Source organism: Manis javanica, chromosome 1 (genome assembly GCF_040802235.1).
Source record: "Manis javanica isolate MJ-LG chromosome 1, MJ_LKY, whole genome shotgun sequence".
NCBI lineage: Eukaryota > Metazoa > Chordata > Mammalia > Pholidota > Manidae > Manis > Manis javanica.
The window spans coordinates 236,468,950-236,495,054 of record NC_133156.1 but is presented as its reverse complement, the minus strand read 5'-3'; the positions used below and the strand labels follow the sequence as shown (position 1 = coordinate 236,495,054).

The following is a 26,105-nucleotide window of genomic DNA, read 5'->3' as shown; positions in this document are numbered from 1 at the left end:
GCCTTTGGCAGCTGCAAACAAAAAGCATACAGGCTTATACCTGTGTGCTCGGCCCATTGGTTCTGGCAGTGAAGACGGGCAGAGCAGCCGGGAAGCAAGAAACAGCTCTTTCCTCCCTCCAGGCACCAGCGCCACTCCCCAGTGACCCCCAACATCACTCCAGGGGCTGAGCAGCACCAGAGAGTAGAGCTTCTGAAAACTAAGCCACATACAAATATGAACCGTCAAAGGAACCAGGTTCAAACCAAATCCCACAAAGCCAGAAAAAGGATCAAGTGAAACTGAACTCATCAATCTTCATGAAAGAGATTTTAAAATAAAAATCATAAACATGCTCATGGAGGTACAAAAAAATATTCAAGAACTCAGGGAAGAATTTCAGACAGAGATTTAATCATTATGGAATACAGTATCTAAAATGAAACATACAATGGAGGGATTTAAAAGCAGATTAGATATAGAGGAGGAGACGATAAATGGAACAGAAATTGGAGAACAGGAATAAAAAGAAGCTGAGGCACAGAGAGAGAAAAGGATCTCTAGGAATGAAAGAACATTGAGAGAACTGTGTGACCAATCCAAATGGAACAATATTCGCATTATAGGGGTACCAGAAGAAGGAGAGAGAGAAAAAGGGATAGAAAATGTCTTTGAGGAGGTAAGTGCTGAAAACTTCCCCAATCTGGGGAAGGAAATAGTCTCTCAGGCCATGTAAGTGCACAGATCTCCCAAGACAGGGATCCAAGGAAGATAGCACTAAGACATATAATAATTACATGGCAAAGATCAAGGATAAGGACAGACTAAACATTAAAAGGAGCCAGAGAGAGAAAAAAAGATCACATACAAAGGAAAACCCATCAGGCTATCATAAGACTTCCAACAGAAACCTTACAGGCCAGATGGGAGTGGCATGGTATACTTAATACAATGAAGCAGAAGGGCCTCAAACCAAGGATATTCTACCCGGCAAGATTATCATTTGAAATTTGAAGGAGAGATAAAACAATTTCCAGATAAGCAAAAACTGAGAGAATTTAACTCCCACAAACTGTCTCTACAGTGTATTTTGGAGGGACTGCTACAGATGGATGTTCCTAAGGCTAAATACCTGTCACCAGGAGAAATAAAACCACAGTAAAGAAAGTAGAACAATTAATTACTAAGCAGATGCAAAATCAAATCAACTATTCCCAAAGTCAGTCAAGGGATAGACGAAGAGTACAGAATATGATACCTAATATATAAAGAATGGAGGAGGAACAAAAAGGAGGAAAAAAAACCCTTTAGACTGTGTTTGTAATGGCATACTAAGTAAGCTAAGTTAGACTGTTAGATAGTAAGGAAGTTTAACCAAGAATCTAAAGCCTGAAATGGCAGTAAGTACATACCTATCAATAATCACCATAAATGTAAATGCTCCGAATGCACCAATCAAAAGACACAGAGTCACTGAATGGATAAAAAAACAAGACCCATCTATATGCTGCCTACAAGAGACTCACTTTAAACCCAAAGACATACATAGACTAAAAGTGAAAAGATAGAAAAAGATATTTCATGCAATAGGGAGAAAAAAGCAGGAGTTGCAGTACTTGTTTCAGACAAAATAGACTTCAAAACAAAGTGACAAGAGGCAAAGAAGAACATTACATAATGATTAAGGGGTCAATCCAGCAAGAAGATATAACCATTATAAATACCTATGCACCCAAAACAGGAGAACCTACATATGTGAAACAAATACTAACAGAATTAAAAGGGGAAATAGAATGCAATGCATTCATTCTAGGAGATTTGAACACACCACTCACCCCAAAGGACTGATCAACCAGACAGAAAATAAGGAAGGAGACAGAGGCACTGAAGAACACATTAGAACAGATGGACCTAACAGACATTTACAGAACACTCCACCTAAAAGCAGCAGGATACACATTCTTCTCAAGTGCACATGGAACATTTTCAAGAATAGATTATATACTAGGCCACAAAAAGAGCCTCAGTGAATTTAAAAAGATTGAAATTGTACCAACTAGCTTCTCAGACCACAAAGGTATGAAACTAGAAATATATTACGCAAAGAAAGCAAAAAATCCCACAAACACATGAAGGCTTAACAACATGCTACTCAATAACCAATGGATCAGTGACCAAATAAAAGCAGAGATCAAGCAATATATGGAGACAAATGACAACAATAATTCAACACTGCAAAATCTCTGGGACGCAGTGAAGGCCTCGCTAAGAGGGAAGTATACTGCAATACAGGCCTACCTCAGGGAAGAAGAACAATCCCATTTGAACAGTCAAACTTACAAATAACGAAACTAGAAAAAGAACAAATATGGCCCAAAGTCAGCAGAAGGAGGGACATAATAAAGATTAGAGCAGAAACAAATAAAATCTAGAAGAATCAAACAATAGAATCAATGAAAGCAGGAGCTGGTTCTTTGAGAAAATAAACAAATAAGATAAACCCCTAGCTAGACATATCAAGAAAAAAAGAGAATCTACACAAATAAATAGAATCAGAAATGAGAAAGAAAAAACACTACAGACACCACAGAAATACAAAGAATTATTAGACAATACTATGAAAATTTATATGCTAGCAAACTGGATAACCTATAAGAAATGGACAACTTTCTAGAGAAATACAACCTTCTAAGGCTGACCCAGAAAGAAACAGAAAATCTGAACAGACCAATTACCAGCAATGAAATTGAACTGGCAATCAAAAAATGACCTAAGACAAAATCCCTGGACTAGATAATCCACCACTGACTTTAATCAAACATTTAGTGAAGACATAATACCCATCCTCCTTAAACTTTTCCAAAAAGTAGAAGAGGAGGGAATACTTCCAAACTCATTCTACAAGGCCAGCATCACCCTAATACCAAAACCAGGCAAAGACACTACAGAAAAGGAAAACTACAGACCAACATTTCTGATGAATATAGATGCAAAAATACTCAACAAAGTATTAGCAACCGAATTAAAAACTACATCAAAAAGATCATCCATTATGATCAAGTAGGATTTATTCCAGGGATGCAAGGATGGTACAATATTAAAAAATACATTAACATCATCCACCACATCAACAAAAAGGACAGAAACCACATATCATCTCCATAGATGCTGAAAAAGCATTCAACAAAATTCAACATTCATTCATAATGAAAACTCTCTGGAAAATGGGTATAAACGGCAAATACCTCAACATAATAGAGGCCATATATGACAAACCCACAGCCAACATCATACTTAACAGCGAGACGCTGAAAGCTTTTCCTTTAAGATTGGGAACAAGACAAGGATGCCCACTCTCCCCACTTTTATTCAACATAGTACTGGAGGTCCTAGCCACAGCAATCAGATAACACAAAGAAATAAAAGGCATCCACATTGGCAAGGAAGAAGTCAAACTGTCCCTGTTTGCAGATGACATGATTTTGTACATAAAAAACTCTACAGAATCCACTCCAAAACTACCAGATCTAATATCTGAATTCAGCAAAGTTGCAGGATACAAAATTAATACACGGAAATTTGTAGCATTCCTATACACTAATGATGAACTAGCAGAGAGGGAAATCAGGAAAACAATTCCATTCACAGCTGCATCAAAGAGAAAAAAATACCTAGGAATAAACCTAACCAAGGAAGTGAAAGATTTCTACTCTGAAAACTACAAGACATCCATGAGAGAAATTAAATAAGATACCAATAAATGGAAACACATCCTGTGCTCATGGATAGGAAGAATTAATATTGTCAAAATGGTGATCCTGCCTAAAGCAATCTACAGATTCAATGAGATTCCTATCAAAATATCAACAGCATTCTTCAATGAACTAGAGCAAATGGTGCTAAAATTCACATAGAACCACAAAAGACCTCAAATAGCCAAAGCAATCCTGAGAAGAAAAAATAAAGCAGAGGAAGTATGCTCCCCGACTTCAAGCTCTACTACAAAGCCACAGTAATCAAGACAATTTGGTACTGGCACAAGAACAGACCCATAGACCAATGGAACAGACTAGAGAGCCCAGGTATAAACCCAAGCATATATGGTATGGTCAATTACTATATGATAAAGGAGCCATGAACATACAATGGGGAAATGACAGCCCCTTCAACAACTGGTGCTGGCAAAACTGGACAGGTACATGCAAGAGAATGAAACTGGATTATTGTTTAACCCCATACACAAAAAGTAAATTTGAAATGGATCAAAGACCTGAATAAAAGTAATGAAGCCATAAAATTCTTAGAAGACAACATAGGCAAAATTCTCCTGAATATAAACACAACCAACTTTTTCCTGAATGCATTTCCTTGGCAAGGGAAGCAAAAGCAAAAATGAAGAAATGGGACTACATCAAGCTAAAAAGTTTCTGTACAGCAAAGGACACCATCAGCAAAACAAAAAGGCATCCTACAGTATGGGAGAGTATATTTATAAACTACATACCTGACAAGGAGTTAACTTCCAATATATATAAAGAACTCACACACCTCAACAACCAAAAAGCAAAAAAACGGATTAAAAAATGGGCGGAGGGTATGAACAGACAATTCTCCAAAGAAGAAATTCACATGGCCAACAGGCACAAAACATGCTCTACATCACTAATTATCAGGGAAATGCAAATTAAAACCACAGTGAACTATCACCTCACACCAGTTAGGATGGCCAGCATAGAAAAGACTAAGAACAACAAATGCTGGCGAGGATGTGGAGAAAGGAGAACCCTCCTACACTGCTGGTGGGCATGTAAACTAGTTCAACCTTTATGGAAAGCAATATGGAGGTTCCTCAAAAAACTAAAAACAGAAATACCATTTGAACCGGGAATTCCACTTCTAGGAGTTTACCCAAAGAATACAAGTTCTCAGATTCAAAAAGACAGATGCACCCCTATGTTTATTGCAGCACTATTTACAATAGCCAAGATATGGAAGCAACCTAAGTGTCCATCAGTAGATGAATGGATAAAGAAGATGTGGTACATATACACAATGGAATACTATTCAGCCATAAGAAACAAATCCTATCATTTGCAACAACATGGATGGAGCTGGAGGATATTATGCTCAGTGAAATAAGCCAGGCAGAGAAAGACAAGTACCAAATGATTTCCCTCATTTGTGGAGTATAACAATGAAGCAAAACTGAAGGAACAAAAACAGCAGCAGACTCACAAACTCCAAGGGACTAGTGGTTACCAAAGGGTAAGGGTGGGAGAGAGAGGGAGAGGGATTAAGGGGAATTATGATTAGTACACATGGTGTGGGGGGGATCATGGAGAAGACTGTGTAGCAGAGAGAAGACAAGTAGTGACTCTGTGGCATCTTACTATACTGATGGACAATGACTGCAATGGGGTATACGGTGGGGAGACCTCGAGAATATGGGTATATGTAGTAACCACATTGTTTTTCATGTGAAACCTTCATAAGAGTGTATATTAATACCACCTTAATAAAAACAAGAACAAAGACAATTGGTATAATTACAAAATTACTTAGGTAACAAGTGTGTGGTCACAATTACATGCCTTTGGCTAAATAAATGCAGGACTTAGGCTGGGAAATAGAGGAAAGAAAGTAACATATATACCAGGTATGTCACATGTTATTGATACCACTCAGTGAAGATGAAAGGAGTTATTTTATACAGTGGGCCTCAGACAATTAAACAGCTTGCCTAAGTCACATGAATGGCTCTAAAACCCATGCTTATAATAGAATACCATGGTTCTTGCCTTTGCAAAGAAAGAAATAAAACAGCAAATTTTTACATCAATTACATAAACTAGAGAAAAGTTAACTCAGTTTTTCCCTTTACAAAAAAAGGTTTTATTTTCTATTACTTTTACTGCTTAAACCCAATACCTGGCTAGTCGCCAAATATTAAAATCCATCTAAGGGGAAAATACAGGGAACAAAATCAGAAAACAAGAAAAAAACAGGTGTTAGTGAGAAAAGAAGGATAACGGTTTTGTCTCAAGTTCATTCCTAAAATGAATTTCAGGAAGCCCCTTGTATAGACTCAGGTGTGCATACACAAAATAGAATAGCCCTCTGAACAGGAATTACTTCTTAATAAATTTAAATGGCACTCAAATTTATTATTCAATATATTTAAAGTGAAATGGAAACTTGGAGAACAATTGCACAGAACCATTTGCGGAAGTGACCAAAATTTCAGAGCTTCAATAGTTTCAAAGGTACTTCATCCATTTCAAGAGTTTAATGTAAAATGCAACGAGAAGCTAGAAAGATTTAGATAAAAACACACAGCTGACAAGTCACATGAAACATATTAACTGAATTTTAGTGCCAACTCTGTTTAGACGTGAATGTGAACAGTGTTCTCAATATGATGAACAATACTGCTGTTCACAAGCCAGCAGTCTACGGCTGGTTCCCAGATTGAAATCTCTACTTTAACCTTTTGAGCTCAATACATTAATCTTCTACTGAAAGAGATATTTATGTAAATTATAATCTTTTGGCAGTGGGCCACCAAAATTATATGTGCTTTTATTTTTCAGATATTTTTCCAAAGGTTAGTATTTAAAGAATTTAAGTAACTTCACTTTTCAATTAAGAGTGAATTTAAATTTCCAGTATTATGAATCATGTGAATTCAAGTTGCCAGCAGTTAAATGGCCCACAGAAAGCATTATAAAACCTCAGGCATCAAAGAGCTCCTAGTAAGTTTAAATGCAATTTCTTTCTATGCTACCAATCTAGGAGTATTTGTTAATGCCAACACCAATGTAAGTTAAAAGAATTCTGATTATAAATGACAGTGGTTTATAGAAAGTCCATATTAATTTCTTGGCAGAAACTACATAAATCATATCACTGCCATTCAAAATGAGGTTTTAAATTACATGGAAAAAATTTCTATTTTAAATCAAAATATAAACAGCTCTAGAAGTATAATTTATGAAGAAGGCATTATTTACCATCCTTTATCTAAAAGCTTGATTAATGTCCTAAAGGATTTAATCTTAAGAGGTTAAAAATAAATTTCCTTTAAAAATTTAAACCTGGAAAACTCTTAACTGTCTCAGAATTCTACTACCTTGAAACAAATACAATTTCTAGCAGACTATCAAATACTTTGTATCAGTGAGCGCTCTTTTACTAAACACCTATGCACACAGCACTTCTGACATTCTGGGAGGTAGGTGGAACACAGACAGAAAACAGCCACTCAGCTTTGTAGCCAGAGGGTCAAAAATGAAAGATAAAATGAAATACCTTGTTAAACCCACTGCTATCTGTGACAGACAACCAAAAACTTTTCACACAGAGAAGCTAACTGTGCTCCCCGTCTTTCTTAGCCCAGTAAATCCCTACTCATCTTTTGTCTCCAGGCTCAGTCCACTCTCCAGGGACATCTTCCCAAAACTAGGCCATACTCCTCCACTACAAGCCTTCACAGCACACATGCTTTCTTGCATACCGCATAATCACAATCAGAATTTTATAGTATTCGTAAGTGGAATTATTTATATCTCTTTCCACCTCTAGACTGTAGATTCCATTAAAGCTGGGAACAAATTTGATTTTGTTCACCACTGGGTTTCCACTGCCCAGCATAGAATACTGTCACCATTTTTGCTTAATAAGTATTTGTAGAATGAATATAAACTACACAAAAAGTATTGTTCCCAAAGAACTCTATTCTCTAAAATAATTTTCAGTTTAATTACCCTGATATTGAAAAAAAACCTGTGCTTGGGAAAAAATCGGTTGACCCATTTTGAGTCATTTTTGTGTATGGTGTGATATAGGGGTCAAACTTTCTTTCTTTCACATGTGGAAATTCAGCTATCCCAGCACCATTCATTGACAAGACTATTCCTTCCCCCATTGAATGGACTTGACACATGCATATGAGTTTACTTCTGGACTCTCAATTCTATTCCACTGGTCTATATGTTTATCCTTAAGCCAGTGCCACACTGTTTTGATTACTGAAACTTTGTGATAAGCTTTGAAATCAAGAAGTGTTGAGTCCTCCAACTTTATTCGTCATTTTCCAGATTGTTTTGACTATTTCAGGTCCCTTGCAACTCCATATGAATTTCAGGATCAGGTTTCTGTTTCTGGATTTAAAAAAAAAGGCCCTGGAATTTCACAGGGATCCCTTTAACTTTGGGTAATACTGACATCCTGATATTTAGTCTTCCTATTTGATAAAAATAGGCTCTCTCCATTTACTTAGATCTTCTTTGATTCAGCAATGTTCTGTAGTTTTTAGTGTATAAGTCTTTAACCTCACTGCTTAAATTTATTTTTAATAAATTAAAACTTTTTTTTAGATGATATAGTAAATAGAATTGCTTACTTAATTTCCTTTCCAACTGTTCATTGCAAGTATACAGAAACACAACTGATTTTTTTGTTGATGTGTGCCCTGCAATTCTGTTGCATCTGTTTATTAGCTCTAGAAGCTTTCTTGTGGATTCTTTGGGTTCCTCTACATAAGGATCATGTCACTTACAATTAGAGATAGTTTCACTACTTCTTTTCTGATTTGGGGCTTTTTACTTCTGTTTCTAGTGCAGGCACTAGCTAGAACAACCAGTATGTCAAAAAGCAGCTGTGAAAGTAGTTGTCTTAGTCAACTTGGGATGCTCTAACAGGATACCATAGACTAGGTGACTTAACCAACATTTATTTCTCACAGTTCTTGGAGTCTGGAAGTCTGAGATTAGGGTGTCAGGATGTTGAGGTTCTGCTGAGAGCCCCCTCCCTAGTTTACAGCTAACTCTCTGATCCTTCTTATAAGGACATTAATCCCATTCATGAGGACTCTCCTCTCATGCATGACCTCATCTAAACCTACTTACCTTCCAAGGGTCCTACCTCCAAATATCATCACACTGGGGAAAGCAGGTTTTCAACGTACGAATTTTGAGGAGGCACATTCATCCACTGTCAGGGGCATCCTTATTTTGTTTTTGTCTTAGGGGGGAAACTTGCAGTCTTTCACCATTGAGAATGATGTTAGCTGTGGGTTTTTCATAAATGCCCTTTATCATGTGAGTAGCCTCCTTCTATTCCTAGTTTTCTGAGAATATTTATCATGAAAGATTGCTGGATTTTGTCAACTGCCTTTTCTGTATCCACTGAATATTCTCTTATAATCCTTTTATTTCTGTAAGGTTGGTGGTAATATTCCCACTTTCTGCTATCAGTTATTTGTGTTTTCTTTTTTCTTTTTCAGTCTAGCAAAAGGTTTGTCCATTTTTTTTATCTTTTCAAAGAAAGAACTTGTGGTTTCCCCAATTCTCACTACTGTTACCCTATCCCTTACTTTATCTCAGCTCTAATCTTTATTATTTCATTCCTTCTGCTAGCTTTGAAATTTTTTTAATTTGCTCTTCTTTTTCTAGTTCCTCAAGTGTAAAGTTTAATGTAGGCATTTACCACTATAAATTTCCCTGTGAGCACTGCCTTTGCTGCATCCCATAAGTTTTCATCACCTCTGTTGTTCTTATAAGTACAATACATTGATAACAATTCCATGAGGCACCTTTCATATTATGTTGAAAAGACATTAGCCTAGGGTCAAAAAATAGGCACTTTCCTTACTATAACCAATTAATTATTTAGTAATAAAAGCTAAAAATCCATATGCAAAAGGCTGTGTTTAGTGCAGAAAAAAACTCAATGGAGCAAAAACATTTGTTAGAAGGGAAAACAAAGAAGCATATGCATGTAATGGTCAGAGCTGATTCTCAAGACAACAGTGTGCAGTGTCAGGTATTTTCATTAATACTTACTTTGCAAAGCCTATAAAAATAGTGTTTTATTTCATAGGCATCCTATTCAATAACTACACTAGGAAACAACAAAGCACTTACACATGCAGCACACTGAATATGCAATCATGCCAAACCTTCAGGTTTGTTTGTTTGTTTCTGGTTTCAACTAGTCAAGGTGACTGACTTACATGTTTGAGGATGTTCTAATTAGGGCTACAGAATGCAAACCATAAAAGAACTTGCCTAAGTTGCCCTTGAAATCATTTGCAGAGCTAAACAATGCTATTCTTTTACTTAATAGAAGAGCTTACTTTACATTAAGAAAAAAAAAAAATTCCTGAGGGTATTCTATTTGGCCAATTATTAGGGCCCAAGACTATTTTTTATGCTAATGGAAGAAACATGTAGCTATGTAATTTAAAGGATAAAAATGTGTTCAATATGCAAAATTAGTAGACTATCATTAGACACACAATTTGTGTATCTGCAGCTGGGCTTCAGTTAGGCTTAACCTGGACAGCACCAGATCTGATCTCAGAGGCAGAGATACCACTACAGCTAGCACCTCACATGACACAGCTCCCCCTTTTCCCAGTCATGTTCACATTTCTGGGCTGTAAGTCAGTGCTGCTGGCAATATCTTGTTCCTATGTTTCAGCTGTTCTTGCTTCTTTTTTTGAGCATGAATAACAAATATGATCAGAAACTGAAAGACACACTATGGCTAGAAATAATAGGAGGAAAATTTTATGACTATAAAAATCTTCTTTTTTATAAGTTAAAAAAGCACTGAATTATTATGACAAAAAAGCATTTACACTCAAAAAGAAATGATGCTTAATGAGTCTCCAATGATGATTCAATTTGCCAGTATGTTCAACTGACAAGAAAATTTAGTATATCCAATTCGGGAGGAAAATTAATCTCCCTTTGAAGCTATTATATAAATTTACTACATATTTACATGTTAGATGCATTCCATTAAAGGCAATGATTTCTAGGAATACAAAGCCCGCACTGCAACTTCAAATGCAACTTAGCGGTACTCCGAAACAAAACAGAGTATTCACTACAAAAACTCCTCTTAAATCCAGACTTCCCTTTGTCTCAGATAACTTAAGAATAAGGCTAGGAAGTTTGACAATTGAAACTAAGAGCAATGAGATTAATTTTTTTAAAGGTGTAAGAAATGTATTTAAAGGCTGGGTCACTTGTGAACTTTGTGTGATTTGGGACAAGTCACTTAACCTCTCCAGCCTCCAGTTTCCTTATTTCAAAGGGGCTGACACAGATTTCTAAGATCCTACCTATGGCCCTGCAGATGTGTCGCCACCACATGGGAGATGCTCTTTGTCTTGAAGCAATGAGGGAAATCCCTGGCCCACGCAGACATCCCTTCCATGTTCAAGCTCCTTTGGCTTTTGCTATAAAAATGAAACATCTGAGGAATAACTTTAAGGCTGCAAATTTGGTTAACTACAGAGATGAGAAAGGAGCAACCAACAGGGAGGGTAAAATGTGAAAGCTGAAGGAAGCATCTGCTTAGGCTCAGCCATAATACTGACAAGGCACTGTCTGCATTCATATGTGTTACGTACAATGTTCTGACTAAGGTCTAATAGGCAAATTACATTTCAAAGTTATAAAGAGTTGAGAGGGAAATAAAGAATGAGTATTTGTCAAATACCTACTGCCTGCTGCTCCCTGAGCCAGGTGTTTTATCTAGTTTATCTATTTGCTATCTCCCAACATCCCATGAGTTATTATTTCAATTTTTAAAATAAGGAAATCGAGGCTCAGAGAGGTTAAGCAACTGGCCTGACATCAGCTCATAGATAAATGGCAGAGTTGGACCCTGGGTCTGCCTGATTCAAAAGACTGTTATCTTGTTCCCTACACTGTTTCAAACAAGGTGCCACAGACATGGTTCAAAATTCTTAAATTAATGATTAACACCTTTTAAGGTCCTTAAAAACATAATAAAATGGAATGCTGTTATATATTAAATTTTAACACATTGAAGACCAACATAAAAGCCTATGTTACCAGGTCATCCTCATTTTTTGTTTCAGTTTTCTTGCAAACTTTGAAATATAGTTTTTCCTCACTTAATGTACATACTTAGATTCATTTTTTAAAACCCAGCACTTTTCTGTTCACAAAATTACACAAGCTACTACTCCACCCCATGTGCCTGAGTACAAAGTATAATAACCAGTTAGAAAATCAACGACAATTCATGACAAGATCCGGCTAACAACCTAGCAGCATCCAACACTTAAACTAATCATAAGAAATATGCTTTTCTAGGAATTTACCTGAAGAAAACAAAATCCCTGATTCAAAAAGATACATTCACCCTTTTGTTTACTGCTGCACTATTTACAATAGCCAAGATATTGAGGCAACCAGTGACCATCAGCAGATAAGTGGATCAAGAAGACGTGCTACACGGGGAAGGCAGTAGAGCACAGAGAAGACAAGCAGTGACTCTATAGCATCTTACTACGCTGATGGACAGTGACTGCAATGGGGTATGTGCTGGGGACTTGATAATGGGGGGAATCTAGTAACCACAATGTTGCTCATGTGATTGTATATAAATGATACCAAAAAAAAGAAGACGTGCTAGACAGACAGATTATTCACCCATAAAAATGAAAGAAGTCCAGGCTTTGCAACAACACAGATGGATCTAGAAGGTATTATACTAAGTGAAATAAGCCAGGCAGAGAAAGACAAATACCATATGGTTTTACTTATTTGTGTAATCTAAAAACAAAACAAAATGAACAAAACAACAGGGGACCCAGAGACATTGAGAAGTAACTGGTGGTTACCATGTGGGTGACGTGGGTAGGTGGATGGGGAAGGTGAGGAGGATAAAGGGGCACAGAAATACTCAATCATAATATAAGTTGATCACAGGGATAGAAGTGCAGCATAGAAACTATAGCCCATGGTTTTGTAACATCTTTCTATGTTGACAGTTAATTGCACTAGTTGGAGTAAGGATTCAGTAATGTATGTAACTGTTGAACCACTGTGTTGCATACTTGAAACCAATATAATATTGTGTATCAACTATACTTCAATTAAAAGAAAAAAGAAATGTGAGCAACTGTGAGGTAATATTGGTGATTCATCTATGGATCAAAATTTCCAATTACCTTCTTCCAACTTTCTGAATCAGATTAATTGAAGACCTCTTGCCACTACAAAGCAAGTTTGAAATTGATATTCTATAGGGTGATAGAATATTTCTTGATATTATATTACCAAAATTAAGTAGATAAGTAGATGTTTAAACCATGTAGAACTGCAACAATTAACCATATGCTTCATTTTTAATATTCTTCATAATAGCTCATTTTTCTTACTAACTGGAGTTATTAGAAAATGTTAGAATTTGAATCAATTCATATTCATTCTGCTTTATTTATCGGATTCTGCATAAGATTTATTTTTTATTTTTGTTTTTTTAATACTTTTTTTTGGTATCATTAATATACACTTACATGAACAACATTGTGGTTACTAGATTCCCCCCATTATCAAGTCCACACCATATACCCCATTACAGTCACTGTTCATCAGTGTAGTAAGATGCTACAGAATCACTACTTGTCTTCTCTGTGCTATACTGCCTTCCCGTGCTCCCCCCAATACATTATGTGTGTTAATCATAATGTCCCTTTTTCCTCTTATCCCTCCCTTCCCACCCATTCTCCCCAGTCTCCTTCCCCTTGGTAACTGCCAGTACATTCCTGGGTTCTGTGAGTCTTCTGCTGTTTTGTTCCTTCAGTTTTTGCTTTGTTCTAAATACTCCACAGATGAGTGAAATCATTCGGTACTTGTCTTTCTCCGCCTGGCTTATTTCACTGAGCATAATACCCTCTAGCTCCATCCATGTTGTTGCAAGTGGTAGGATTTGTTTTCTTTTTATGACTGAATAATATTATTCCATTTTGTATATGTACCACAGCTTCTTTATCCATTCATCTACTGATGGACACTTAGGTTGCTTTCTACATAAGATTTAATTTGCAAAAAAGATTTTCACTACAGGGAAAAAGCCTGAAAAACTGTGTACTACAGCATGATGCCTACCCAGTTACTATCATGCAAGTGATCAGATAATAGCGATTCTGATGACAAAACAATAATTTCGAGCTAGCATAATGGGAGAAGACCTCAGTGAACAGGTGAAGAGAGGCAAAATAATTCAAGATGAGTCAAATGAAAATTGTATCTATCATAAAAAAAGCAAAGCCATGGTTTTATATCAAGGGTTTGTACTATGATATGATATGAAAAAAAATACTGATAAAAGTAAATGAGATCCAATCTTCATAGCTGTTTGAGGAACACTAATAATATGGTAAAGAGCTACCAAGAGCTAAGGAATGTTCATATTACTGTTATCTCTAAGAAATCTTTTAAAATGTCATGTTATTCATATATAGGAAGCAAACATTTTACAATAAAACTGAACAACAGGCATAGAGAATGGAAATAGTGAACTCAAAGCCTGTCTACGAATGTGCCTCAGATTAAAGCAAGACATGTATTAAACAAGTCATCTTAAATATTCAATGCTTAGTAAGTTAGAACCCAAGTTCTACAATGTTTAGGATTTAATATTTTAAAATCTAAATAAAAACATGCAAGCAGATGAATTTTAAAAGACTACTCTTTTTCCATAGCCATTCTTCTCTCAAAAGTTAATTCAAAAGAATTTTGGAAGAAAAAGGTACTTAATAAGAAGTTAAATATAAAAACATTAATAGAAAGTATCCTATATGATCAGATAACCATTCATTTGACTATGATTATTATTCTCAGTGTCTACGAATGTCCTATAAAGCCATTTAAGAAAAAGGAATAGAAAATGAACTTTAGAGTTTAAAACAGTCATTAAACTCAGTGTTTCTTTTTCTGCTATGAAAAGGGGAAAAAAGCAAAATGCATTTTGCTCTCTTCTTGGCTGAACGTGCTAATGTTTCGAATGAAATACTCCCATCTTGTGGACTTCTTGGATATTGCTAACGATGCCACTTCAGCGTGGCTTTCCATCAATACCTCACCTTGCCTTAGCATTTCAATTAACTAGCATTTTTGTTATACATTACTTCTGTTTACTCTCATATTTTGAAGTCTTGACAACAGTTTGATTTGAAATTCTGAATTCACAGGCCTCTGTTGAAGAAAAACAGCTTCAGAAAAACACAGTTTTTGGCAAATTTGAATTCTTCAATATCAGATTTATTTTTCTAAAAATGCAAACAAGCATAATACTCTTAGTGTATTATAAACTGTAAACTCACATAGGTAGTAGTACTTTTTGTTTTACATATTAAAGCATACATTTCATAGAAACTGATTTTGTTACTTGTTTTTAAATAGCCTTATTGATATACTTGAGTTTTTCACGTTTAAGTCAGAAACAAACAACTTTGGGACATCTAAAATTCTTTGTTCTCCATTACCATAAAACACTAAAAAATGGCATAATGAGTTTAAAGGAGAAAATGTTTTAAAAATCAATTTTATCTAATTAAAAGCAGAAGAAAAGCTATTGAAAAGCTACCTAGAAAAAAATTACAGCCACTTAGCACACATAAAAATGGCATGAAGGCCTAAATAAACAGATGTACCAGCTGTTTAAGTGCTAAATATCACAACTTATATTTTTAAGCTTTCCATACAAAACCTACCACAGTTACTAGACACAATTAGAACCAAATAAAGCCTTTATTAGGGTTTTACATAAGTTGGTAAGAAATTTGAGTTTTCTTAATAGAAAAGATCAATTCAATCCTCTGAAAATTTTCTACATACTCCTATCAATACATAATAAATTATTCTAAATATCCCTTTGAAAATAAATAAAATATATCTGGAAACAAAAATAAAATTAGTTTAGTGTCTGTATTTCTAATATCTCAGACCTACTGCCCACCAGTGTAGTTACAGGCCATCTTTTGGCTTCAAGAAATAGGTCTGGGGAAGCTCTACCTGTTAGACATACCTGTATGACCTCAGGTAACTCCTGCTATACCTCCCAGACTTATGAATATTAAATGAAATAATCTAGGTAAAGTGCTTGACCAAGTGCATGGCATATATTGCAGGCATAAGTAATACTTGCTAGTACTTTTATTAGCATGTGCCCAGAATATAATATACCCTATAAATGAACAAACACAATCAAAATGTTCAGTATAACAAAAAGGAAGTCCAAGTAAGTCACATGCCTTTTTAAACAACACAACAGCCTATAAGTAGAAACTGAAGTGGGAGGGACCTGCCTAAAAGTGTACCCATACAAAGCAACTCTAAACCTTGGCATTCATAAAAGAATTATAAACGTAAGAAACCTTTAATGTCGCTGACCTCAAAGTTACAGGGATCTGCCTATGAAAACAGCACTCTGACTTCAGTAGTAGGTTTAGCTGAAATATGTAATCATCATTTAGTCTCTGTGCACTGAGAATTTACTATGTGCCTGACCCAGGGATATACTAGTATAATAACAAAGGAAGCATTTAACCTACATTTAAAACCAAAGAACAAGAGTCTATAAGAATAGTATTCTTTTCAAGATAAAATGTGGCTTCCCATTCATCACCTTCTTCCAGTCCACGCTTTTACCTCAACCCAAATGCCATTATCCTATTTATTTATTCTTTCATACATACCCACTACTGCCTACTCTATGCCAAGAATGTCTAGAAGTAAGGAATTCAGCAAAGTTTAAGGAAGTTATAGTTCATGGAGTTAACAGTGTAGTTCAGGAAGTAAACATTAAGGAAATAACAAACAACACAAATATTTATAAAAGGATAACTATGCTAAGTGCTATGAAGTAACATCCAGTATATAATGAACACATCAATAAAATCTTGGAGAATGGTATATGTCTGGTTACGGAAGGCTTCCTGAGGTAGTGGCACTTGAGATGAGACCAGAAGAATCAGGTGGGAGAGGGGAAGATGGGCCAGAGAGAAGTTAAGTGCAGGCGGAGAGGTGGAAAGCTAGAGGAGAAGGCGTAAGAAGGGCTGGAGAACAATGCCAGGACTGTGTGGAACCCCAGATAAACTCCATTCCTCTATATAGAATTCTGACCAATTATCTCTCTTTATCCTGAGAGGCCAATTTGACATGTAATGATTATTATTTGCACGTTATGCCACTCATATATCAAATCTGGTATTAGTCTATAAGCAATTCATTAGTTGTTCTCTAAACCTGTTAGTTCTAAATGCTATGGAAACCACCTTCCATTCACTCTCAACCAAGGGTCTAAACGCTGAGGTCAGGGGGACAGGCCATGCAGTCGGCAAGTCTAAAGGGAAAGAAGGCAATTTTTCAAATGAGCCAAAAAGTAGGCTTATAAATCCATCACTTTATTAGAAAATAAAGACTTAAATGATCTTAAGAAACAAGAAACTATTACAACAGGAATGACACACAGGAAAATAAGTTGTATCAACTGTTGAAGATATTTAGAATAACTAATTTGTTTTCTTTCATCAAGACTACAAATGATGTTAGTCATTTCTTAGCTTTCTCGTATTCATGGCAGTGCCACTATGCACCACTAATTTCGTCTTTACTGTAGGACTGCCACCTACTTTCTGCATTTTTCATTTACCCTAACTTTCCACCCAGATTCACTCCAATTCCCTTCCCAGCATGGGATTCTCAAAATATGCTCCCTTAGGTCAACAGGATTCCCTAACTCAGGTCAAGGTATACTGGCAACAACCAAATAGGTACCTTAGGGCATACAGGGTATGGATACAGCTTTTCAAGACCCTGGAATGGATCTCCATCTTACCCGGGGATTAAAGCCAAAGTCCTTCGAATGGTCCTTTAAAAGCTGCCCATGACCTATGCCCCCCGACCTCCCCAACCTCATCTCCAAGCCCTCCCCCTCTCTGGATCCCCTCTAACCACACCAGATCTCTTGTTGCTGTGACCTGAACACTCCAGGCACTCTTTGGCCTTAGGACCTTTGTCCAGACTATTCCCTCCACCTAGAAATGCCTTCCCTAGACAGCTGCTTGACTAATTCTCTTGCCTCCTCCAACTCTTTGCTCATCATCTCCCTTCTCAATGATGTCTACCCTGAGCCTCTTAGGAAATGTGCAACCTGCACTCCCCTCCTCTCCCTGACACTGATCTACTCCTGTTATTTTTGACATAGCACTTGTCACCTTTTAACACGCTATGCAATTATGTATTATAGATACTGTTTATTACCTATCACTGCCTGCTTGGGGTAGGATCTGTGTCTGTTTGTCCAAGCTCCTAGAATAGTGCCAATTCCAAAATAGGTGCTTACTCACTATTTTCTGAATAAATGAATGAATTCTAAGCTTTAGAATTAGTTCTCCCATTAATTTCTCTCACACTTTGAGTGTTGCTGCAAGTCTGGGAGCAATATAAAACAACGAAGCAGCAAAATATATAAACAGATAAACTCAAATAACAGTCAAGCATGTCTAGTTTAACAATTTCCTTTTTTTCCCTGCAAACAACAAAAGTAGGCATCATTTGCAGGCAAATCAAAATAAACTAAAACATTCTTCCCTTCACCTTTATCTTTAGGAACCCGGGCTTTCTAATTAATTTCCACAGACAATGAATCAAAATAAACAATGCACAATCAGAAATGCACATTTAATTATCAACATTACATCTGATTACAGGCATCTTTGTCCATAGTTTGAAGGCTTAATTTTCACATTATACCTGGCAAATATACTAGTTATTTATTTCTATCCAGATAGAACGTGATTTCTATTTTAGATTATGTTTTCTTTTTTTCAACACAAACTTTAGTTTCCCCTTCTGTATGAAGAATTATTTCATGTTTATGCAAAGGATTATTAGATCAGGCTATTTTTTAAAAAGATAAAGATACTGATAAAACATTGAGCCCCTGAATGAAGTATTTCCATTACATACACATTAAGGACAAGTGTGTTTGGAGAATAAAGATGGAAACAATAATCATATACAAGACCATAATTTAATAAATGTTGAATGATGACAATACCAACACCTACAGAGAAGTCATTATCATATCGAGAAGAGAGAATTTCATTAAGATTCTAAACCGAATAAAAACACCAAAACAGAATGTATGAAACACTGTTTGGCATAAACATTTATACTAACACAAAACCTAAATTAAGAGAAAAATCATCAGTACAGAGGATATACTTTGTACCACAAAGGAGATGAGACTTCTTCACAAATCTTAACTAACTAGCATCCAATTTTTCATGCTATTGCAATTTATAACAAGTCCACAAGCGAAAGAAATAAGCCTGTGCATAATCATGGCCACATGACGGGATGGGATGGGGGACAACTAATGATCACCCAGAACATTAAGAAAAGAGGAAGGAGAGAGTGACAGCTAAGAGAGGAATGAGATAACTAAGGTTATACAATTAGCTCAGGAAAACTTTGGCTGAGTGTCAGGAAGAACAATCATAAGATATGATGTTTTACTGTGAAAAATATCTTACATAAAGTACAGAAATACCACTCCTTCAATAATTTAAACATGGTGAATTTGGTATAAATGTTAAAAATTAGATGTCCATTATGTCTACTTAGCAAGTAGCTATTTCAATGAAATGGAAAATGGCTGCCATTTGGAGGCTCTCTCAAAACATATTCAATCGTTTTAAAAATCAAAACAGAGTACCAAAATAAAGCCTGGTATACCCTTATCACAGAATTATTCTGACCGTATCATCCTGAGTAAAAGATTGCTTCAACAGTGTCAAAACAGAAATTTAAAACATTATCTTCATGAAAACTATTTAAACTGATCTTTTAAAAGCCTCTATAACTGCTTAAAATGCTTACTGAAAAATGCCAGAAATAGTGTTTTATACTAAAATATTTCAATAGTTGTCTAAAATGCTGTAATAAAAGGTAGAGAGAAAAATCTTATCTACAGTTTTTATTTTACTCCCTTTCTTCTTACTAAATGTATGTTAACAAAAAAAGCCCCTCAAATGATCTAGACAAAAGCTTTTAGCTCAACACATAATTGCAAGAAAATTACAATAATTGTACCAATTAAAATAATCTTGAATGAACAGTATGTCATCTTAATGTTCCAATGGTTTATAGAGGGATCTACTTAATTAGCTGAAATTGCTTTCCAGTGTTAGTATCAAATGTCATTTGTTAAAAGTTGAACAATTTAGAAAATAATTTAACAAAGCAATTTTACCAAACACCAAGAACCAACATTTTCTTTTTCAACTGAATAAAAGCAAGCAGATGTGTCATCAAATTGCTATAAAAATAAATGAGGCTTTTTATGGATTAAAAAAATAAATTTTACTACTAGAGTTAAAAATACTATTTTCTGACTGTTTTTACCAAATCAGATTTCTTTAATAAATGAATATCAATTATATACTGCTGCTTTTTGTCTGCTGTAAATAAAACTTTTTATTATTCAAATGACAAGCCATAGCATCAAAGAACTCAACTATGGTTAACTAGAAGCAGTCAACTAAATTATTCTAACATATTTCAATATACGATTTTTCAATATGTTGATCAAATTGTCTTCCTATAGTTTTTCATTCCAAGTAATCTTAAATTTAATGATTTTAAGGCAATTCCTTAATGAATTCTCAAAGATTGTTAATACATTGTCTGTTTCTCTTCCTTATGCTAGCTAGCTACAAACATTGTTGTATTGTAGCATATAACACGTACTTTTTTCTCAAAAAAAAAAAAAAAAGCATCTCAAAATGACCCTGAATCTAACCCATTAATGATGGATGGCAGGCCCACCAAATGCTAAAGTCTAAACTAATGGATTCATTTAATGGCAAAACAAAGGTCTTATCACCTCGTTACACCTCCAATATATACTATTCTATATTTACTTGAACAAAATAAAATATTCCCCCTACAAAAATTCACTCCAAGTTACTCTCACTAGATAATGAAAAATATCCCCACCAAAAACATTTCACAGATTGAAAATTACTATTATCTTTAAACTGTAAGTGATATATATATATTCTCTTTTGTCTGTAAAATATATTTTAATTAATTAAAAATGTAAATTTTTAAAAATTTCCTTGAACATTAGGAAGTCATATAGCTTGAGGCTCAAATGCTAGAAGTTAGGGTGAAAACGTCAAAAGGTCTAACACTTTTCTAACAGCAAAGCACAGTACTTTTAGTCTGAAAAGTTTTCCATCATCCAGAAAGCAATGCTTTAGCCTGAGGTTGATAAAACTACCACTCACTGGCTGTGAGGCTCTCAGCAAGTGACTTACCTTCTCTGGGATTCAATAAACTCATACATAAAATGAGAATAATAGTATATACCATCTCACAGATTGTGAGGATAAAAGGAGTTAAAATGTAAAATTTGTAACAGTGGCAAGCATGTAAGTTTATGGAGTCTGACAAACCTGGATTGAAATAGTTCTGCTACTTAAAAGCTTAGTGACTTCAGTTAAGTTACTTAAATTTTCTGAACCACAATCTTCCTTGCTAATAACATGAAACGACTCTAACCACCTCTCTGGGCTTTGCGAACATTCAGAGGTACTAAACCAGCTGGCTGAGAAGGCACTAAGGAAGAAAAATCTCGATCCATATACCAAAAGGAGAAAATGCTAATGCTTAGCCATCTCTCCTCCTTAAACAAGGCCCTGTGAGACAAGCAGCTCCCGTTTCCAAGTTTCCAAATATCTTGAAACCAAGAATTTATTATTCTAGGACCAATTCAAACAGACTCTAAAAATCCAGTGTATAGTCCCTAAATGAAAGCTTACCCCTTTCTCCAAGATGCTTTTATTTACACACAAATAATATCAATTTCTCAAAGATAAAGTGAGGTGTCAAAGGACTACCTGTCTATGCTAATTAGAGCTTTACATAAAAATATACCATCTGAAAATAAATCCCATTATATTGGTATGAATTATTACTGAAAAAGTTAAAACATTTTAAATGTTAAAATTTTAACTGTTTAATAATAACTGTGCTCATCTAGCAAACATTCATAATTAAACACACCTGTTATGATGCAAATGTTTATTCATGAACTATAACAGTATTTTACTACACAGTCAAGGGAAAAGCCAATCATGTATCTCATGGTAAGAAAATGATTTCTAAAACATCAAGATGCAGTGCCACTTCCCTACAAGCCTATGGTAATTGTATGTCACTGCCATCTGCTGGAACACCTACTTGGTACAGCACGCGCAGTTTACACAACTGACTTAATTTAACATAAACAGCAAAACCAAGAAGAGCTCAAATCTGTAGATTAATACTACAACCATCCTCCATAATTCTAAAACTATTTACCTAGAAAACAAAATAAAATGTGTACATGAAAAATGGGGATTGGAAAATAGGAAAAGCATCTGCTGAAAGAGTCTAAGAAAATTATTTGTAATCTTGAAAGTTTCAACATATGAACAATAATACTTTGTTAGATCTCCCCTTTCATTTACATGTGTAAGTTTCAATTATAATATAAAACAATTATATACAAATATAAAACAATTTATAAAATTGTAGAGTTGCCTTCTAGTATCTTCTTTCTAAGACACAGTTTATTTAGAATACAGCTAGAAACTATGAAGGTACTAAGTGTCATGGTAAACAAAAAGATTATTGTATTTGTGAACTTAGCAAGAAACTAGTAACTCTTATTAAACTTTATGTACTTAACAGATCTGAGCCTTACCTTAACATCTTCCAAGAAAAAAAATTTCTTTATCAGAAGTAGAAATTTTAAAAGTACTTCAAATGACTGACTATAAAAGAACAATAACTCCTTTATGGTTTGATGCAAAAATGTTTTCCAGCCAGTATTCCCAGCTCCCAAACCCTCCAGATAAAAAGCTGTCACAAGACCTACACTAATGATTTGGAAAATGTAACCTCTTTAATACTCTATGAAGGCACTAAGAATAACAAATAAAGTGGAAACAATAATGTTTCAATGTTTGTATTTTGTATATATAAATATATAAAGCCATTAAGACTACTGAACATTTTTTTATCATATAGATTACACTGAAAAAAGAATATATGCAAACAAAGCTATAGATTTTACATGATGGGATGAATACCTGTGCTAACAACTCCAAAATTATAATGGAATTAATGAGGATTATTAGTTGAATCCAGAAGTACACATTTTATATATATTATCTTGCATTCATTTTGCTTTACACACATTCATTTTGTTCTGAAAAGTCAACTCAATCTAAGATAAATATAAAGAGGTCAGACAAAGTACCTTTCGTAGATGGTTTTTAGTGTCATTTGATCGGGAATACCTTCAGTCTCTTCCAAATATAATATGAGCCATGAAGTTCGGTACGGCCACTGCTCAGTAAGGTTGATCCAGCTCGCAAGCCTATCCCAGTTGAAACTAATCTGATTGGCTCTCAATAATCGTCCTTTAAGGAATACAAGAACAGTTTAAAATTAATAAATGTGTAATATTATGCTTAGCAAAACATTTAGTATACTCACAAATAATTTTACTTTAAATCTTTAAATTTTGCCATTTAATTTACACTATAAATTCAAGCCTAGTATTTAAATGGCTTATAATCCAAAGAACCTATACTGGAAAGCTTCTAGGGCTTAAAAATAATTCTGTTTAATCCTAAAGTAAAATTTTTGTGTGATTTGCCACTGGTGCTATACACTATTTTAATCATGCACACGCACACAAAAATCTTTCAAAACTGTGTGTCAGACAGTCTCAGTGCTGCCCACAACCACTGGGCAGAACATCAATGCACCCATGATGGGCTCCACCCTCTAAAGTACAGTCTAAGAGCCCAGTGATGAACCTTAAACCCAAACAATTGGTCTGTTCTTGTTTCATTATAGATGGACGTGCAAGCCCATCACTTTCATTTTTAGATACTCAGGATGGTCAATGTAAATAACCTGCCAGGTGAGTTATAATGTATTTCTAAAATTTGTTTACATATTTTCTAAAAACCCTATCCATCCCTAAGGTTTTCTAGGACTCTAATTTAGTGTTCTACCACTGGGCATGCTGACAGGCAGACAATTGCAATCTTTCAACTTTCAGAATGGATGCTTTGTTTCATTGCTTCATCGATTTCTTCTAGATTTCATTGGGATTCAGAACTACTTGTATCAATGCTTTTTAATTTTATCAGTTTTACTTCATTGTATCAGTTTAGCTCATATTTAGTCTAAGATATCTATTCCTTTTGGTTCAAATATGAATGTCTTTTCTCTTCTACTAATAGGTATAGATAAATAATCCCCCCAACCAATTCTTCCCATGTCCTCAGAACCTCACCCCCTCAGCAAATTTGCTTTCACACACAAACTACATTATCATCACTGGATTCTTTTTTCCCTGGAATGTGGATTATTGTCTGTGAGATGGTTGACAGGGTCTTTACCTTCAATCTAAGTGAGCTGGAGTCACAAGCATTTGAGAGCTACAAAATCTAACTGGAGTATCTCAGTTAATGCTATATTAATGTTGAGGATAAAACGCCTAACTAAGTAGAGATGGTTTCTTTTGTTTGTTTGTTTGTTTGTTTTCTTCTTTTGTTTTTTTTTTGTTGGAGATGGTTTCTTCATGACACTTCATGACAGCCTTCATGGCACTTACACTCCAATGGGACAGAAGAATAAACCAATAAAAAAGTACGAATACATCAGATATAAATTGTGATGAGAGGTGATCTACTCTCAGCAGAGTATGAACAGGTTACCAGAGAACTAAGTTTTAAAAACCAGGCAGCTAGAAGCAAGGCATTAAATGGACATGCAACACTGACAACACACTTCTTGAACTTTTGAAGATGAGGAAACTGGTGAAAAAACTTTTAGAACTAAACTGGAGACAAAGATGACAACAATGTATATACAATTTCCATCCCATAATAATTGGGCTTGATCACCAAAATAATAATTCGTGGAAAAGGCAGTGAAGATCTCAAATCTAACTACAATTGCTTGACTGAGTTTCTAAAACTCACTCATTCAGTATATTTACTGATCACAGAGATTCAAGACTTACTCCCCACCCTAAAAGAATTCAAGGATGTATTGGGAAAGATGGATAAATTAAAAAAAACAATCGCAACACTATGAGATAAGACTCTACTGGGGAAACACACACATTGCTGTGAGAGAAAAGAAACTGTGCACCAAGTCCAGAAGGAGCAGTTAAGGGAAGGTTCCCTCCAGAACAGAACCCCTGGAGCCGAGCTAGGTGAGGTTGAGTTTGGGAAGAGAGGACAGTCAAATAAAGAGAACAGCAAATGCAGTCAAGAATTCGTGAACCTGGTGACAGACAGAACTGGAAAACTATTTCAAAAGTGTGTCAGTGAATAAAAATGATGCAGGTATTCTAAGTATTCTAGCATATTATAGTTAAGAAATAAAGCAGTAGCAAGAAGAAATTTTGTTCAATGAATGTGTCTACGGTTACTTTTTAATTTTATCTTCTAAAGTAACTCACTAAGACAAATTTTAAATGAAGCACATTTGAAAAAGTACAATTTTTAAGTAGAAAGCCACTTAATTAAATGCCCACCAATACTTCATCTACTAAAACTCCAAATTATTTTCTGATTAGTCTCATGTACTGTATATCTTAACATGCAACAGAGAATCTTATGCATTTTTACACATAAGGGAATGGAACCTACCAGGGGATAATTAACATGCTCAGGACTCAAGCCTGTTTTTTGCCTTCAAATTCTATCCAATAAATTATTTATTTTTGTATTTCAATTAAATAAATTTCTCTACATATAGCTAACTAGTTTTAACCAATTAAGTATAAAATCTATCATGTAATCTATCAAAAGTCCATTAAAATACAAAGGTTTAAATTCGTAAGTTATTTTTCAACATAACCCTTCTATATTGAAGCAATGAAACTAATGGTATTAAGGTGCTTTCACAAAATTAGATTTTTACCTAGAAACCTTTCATTTTCAGGAAGAACAAGATCTGATGAAACAAAATAAAAATAGTTCTGATGTAATGGTCTAGAAAGACTGTTATTTAGTAGAAGACTAACATTAGAGAAACTCTTGCATTTAAAATGAGGCTTTAGGAAAATACTTTGGTTCTACTCTGAAAAGTGTAATACCATTAATTCCTAAATGTGCTTATCTCAACATAAACTAATAAATGACATTAACGTGGTCATCTTCTGAAATGACTGAAAGTGTCTAAATGTAACCCAAAGTGCTTGCCATGGATGTG

At 35.0% G+C, this 26,105-nt stretch overlaps 1 protein-coding gene across 9 annotated transcripts in view; it reads right to left on the bottom strand.

Moving 5' to 3' along the window:
- The window catches only part of KIDINS220 (kinase D interacting substrate 220), a 116,536-nt gene that overhangs the window by 28,390 nt on the left and 62,041 nt on the right, over positions 1-26,105 (bottom strand). For all 9 annotated transcript variants that reach the window (XR_012122889.1, XM_073217009.1, XM_037026594.2 and 6 more), the window contains one exon: positions 23,125-23,287. Coding sequence is in view for 8 of the 9 variants with exons in the window: in XM_073217009.1 (XP_073073110.1) it covers positions 23,125-23,287 (163 nt within the window). In the remaining variant the exon portion in view is untranslated. The remainder of the gene's footprint in view (positions 1-23,124; positions 23,288-26,105) is intronic.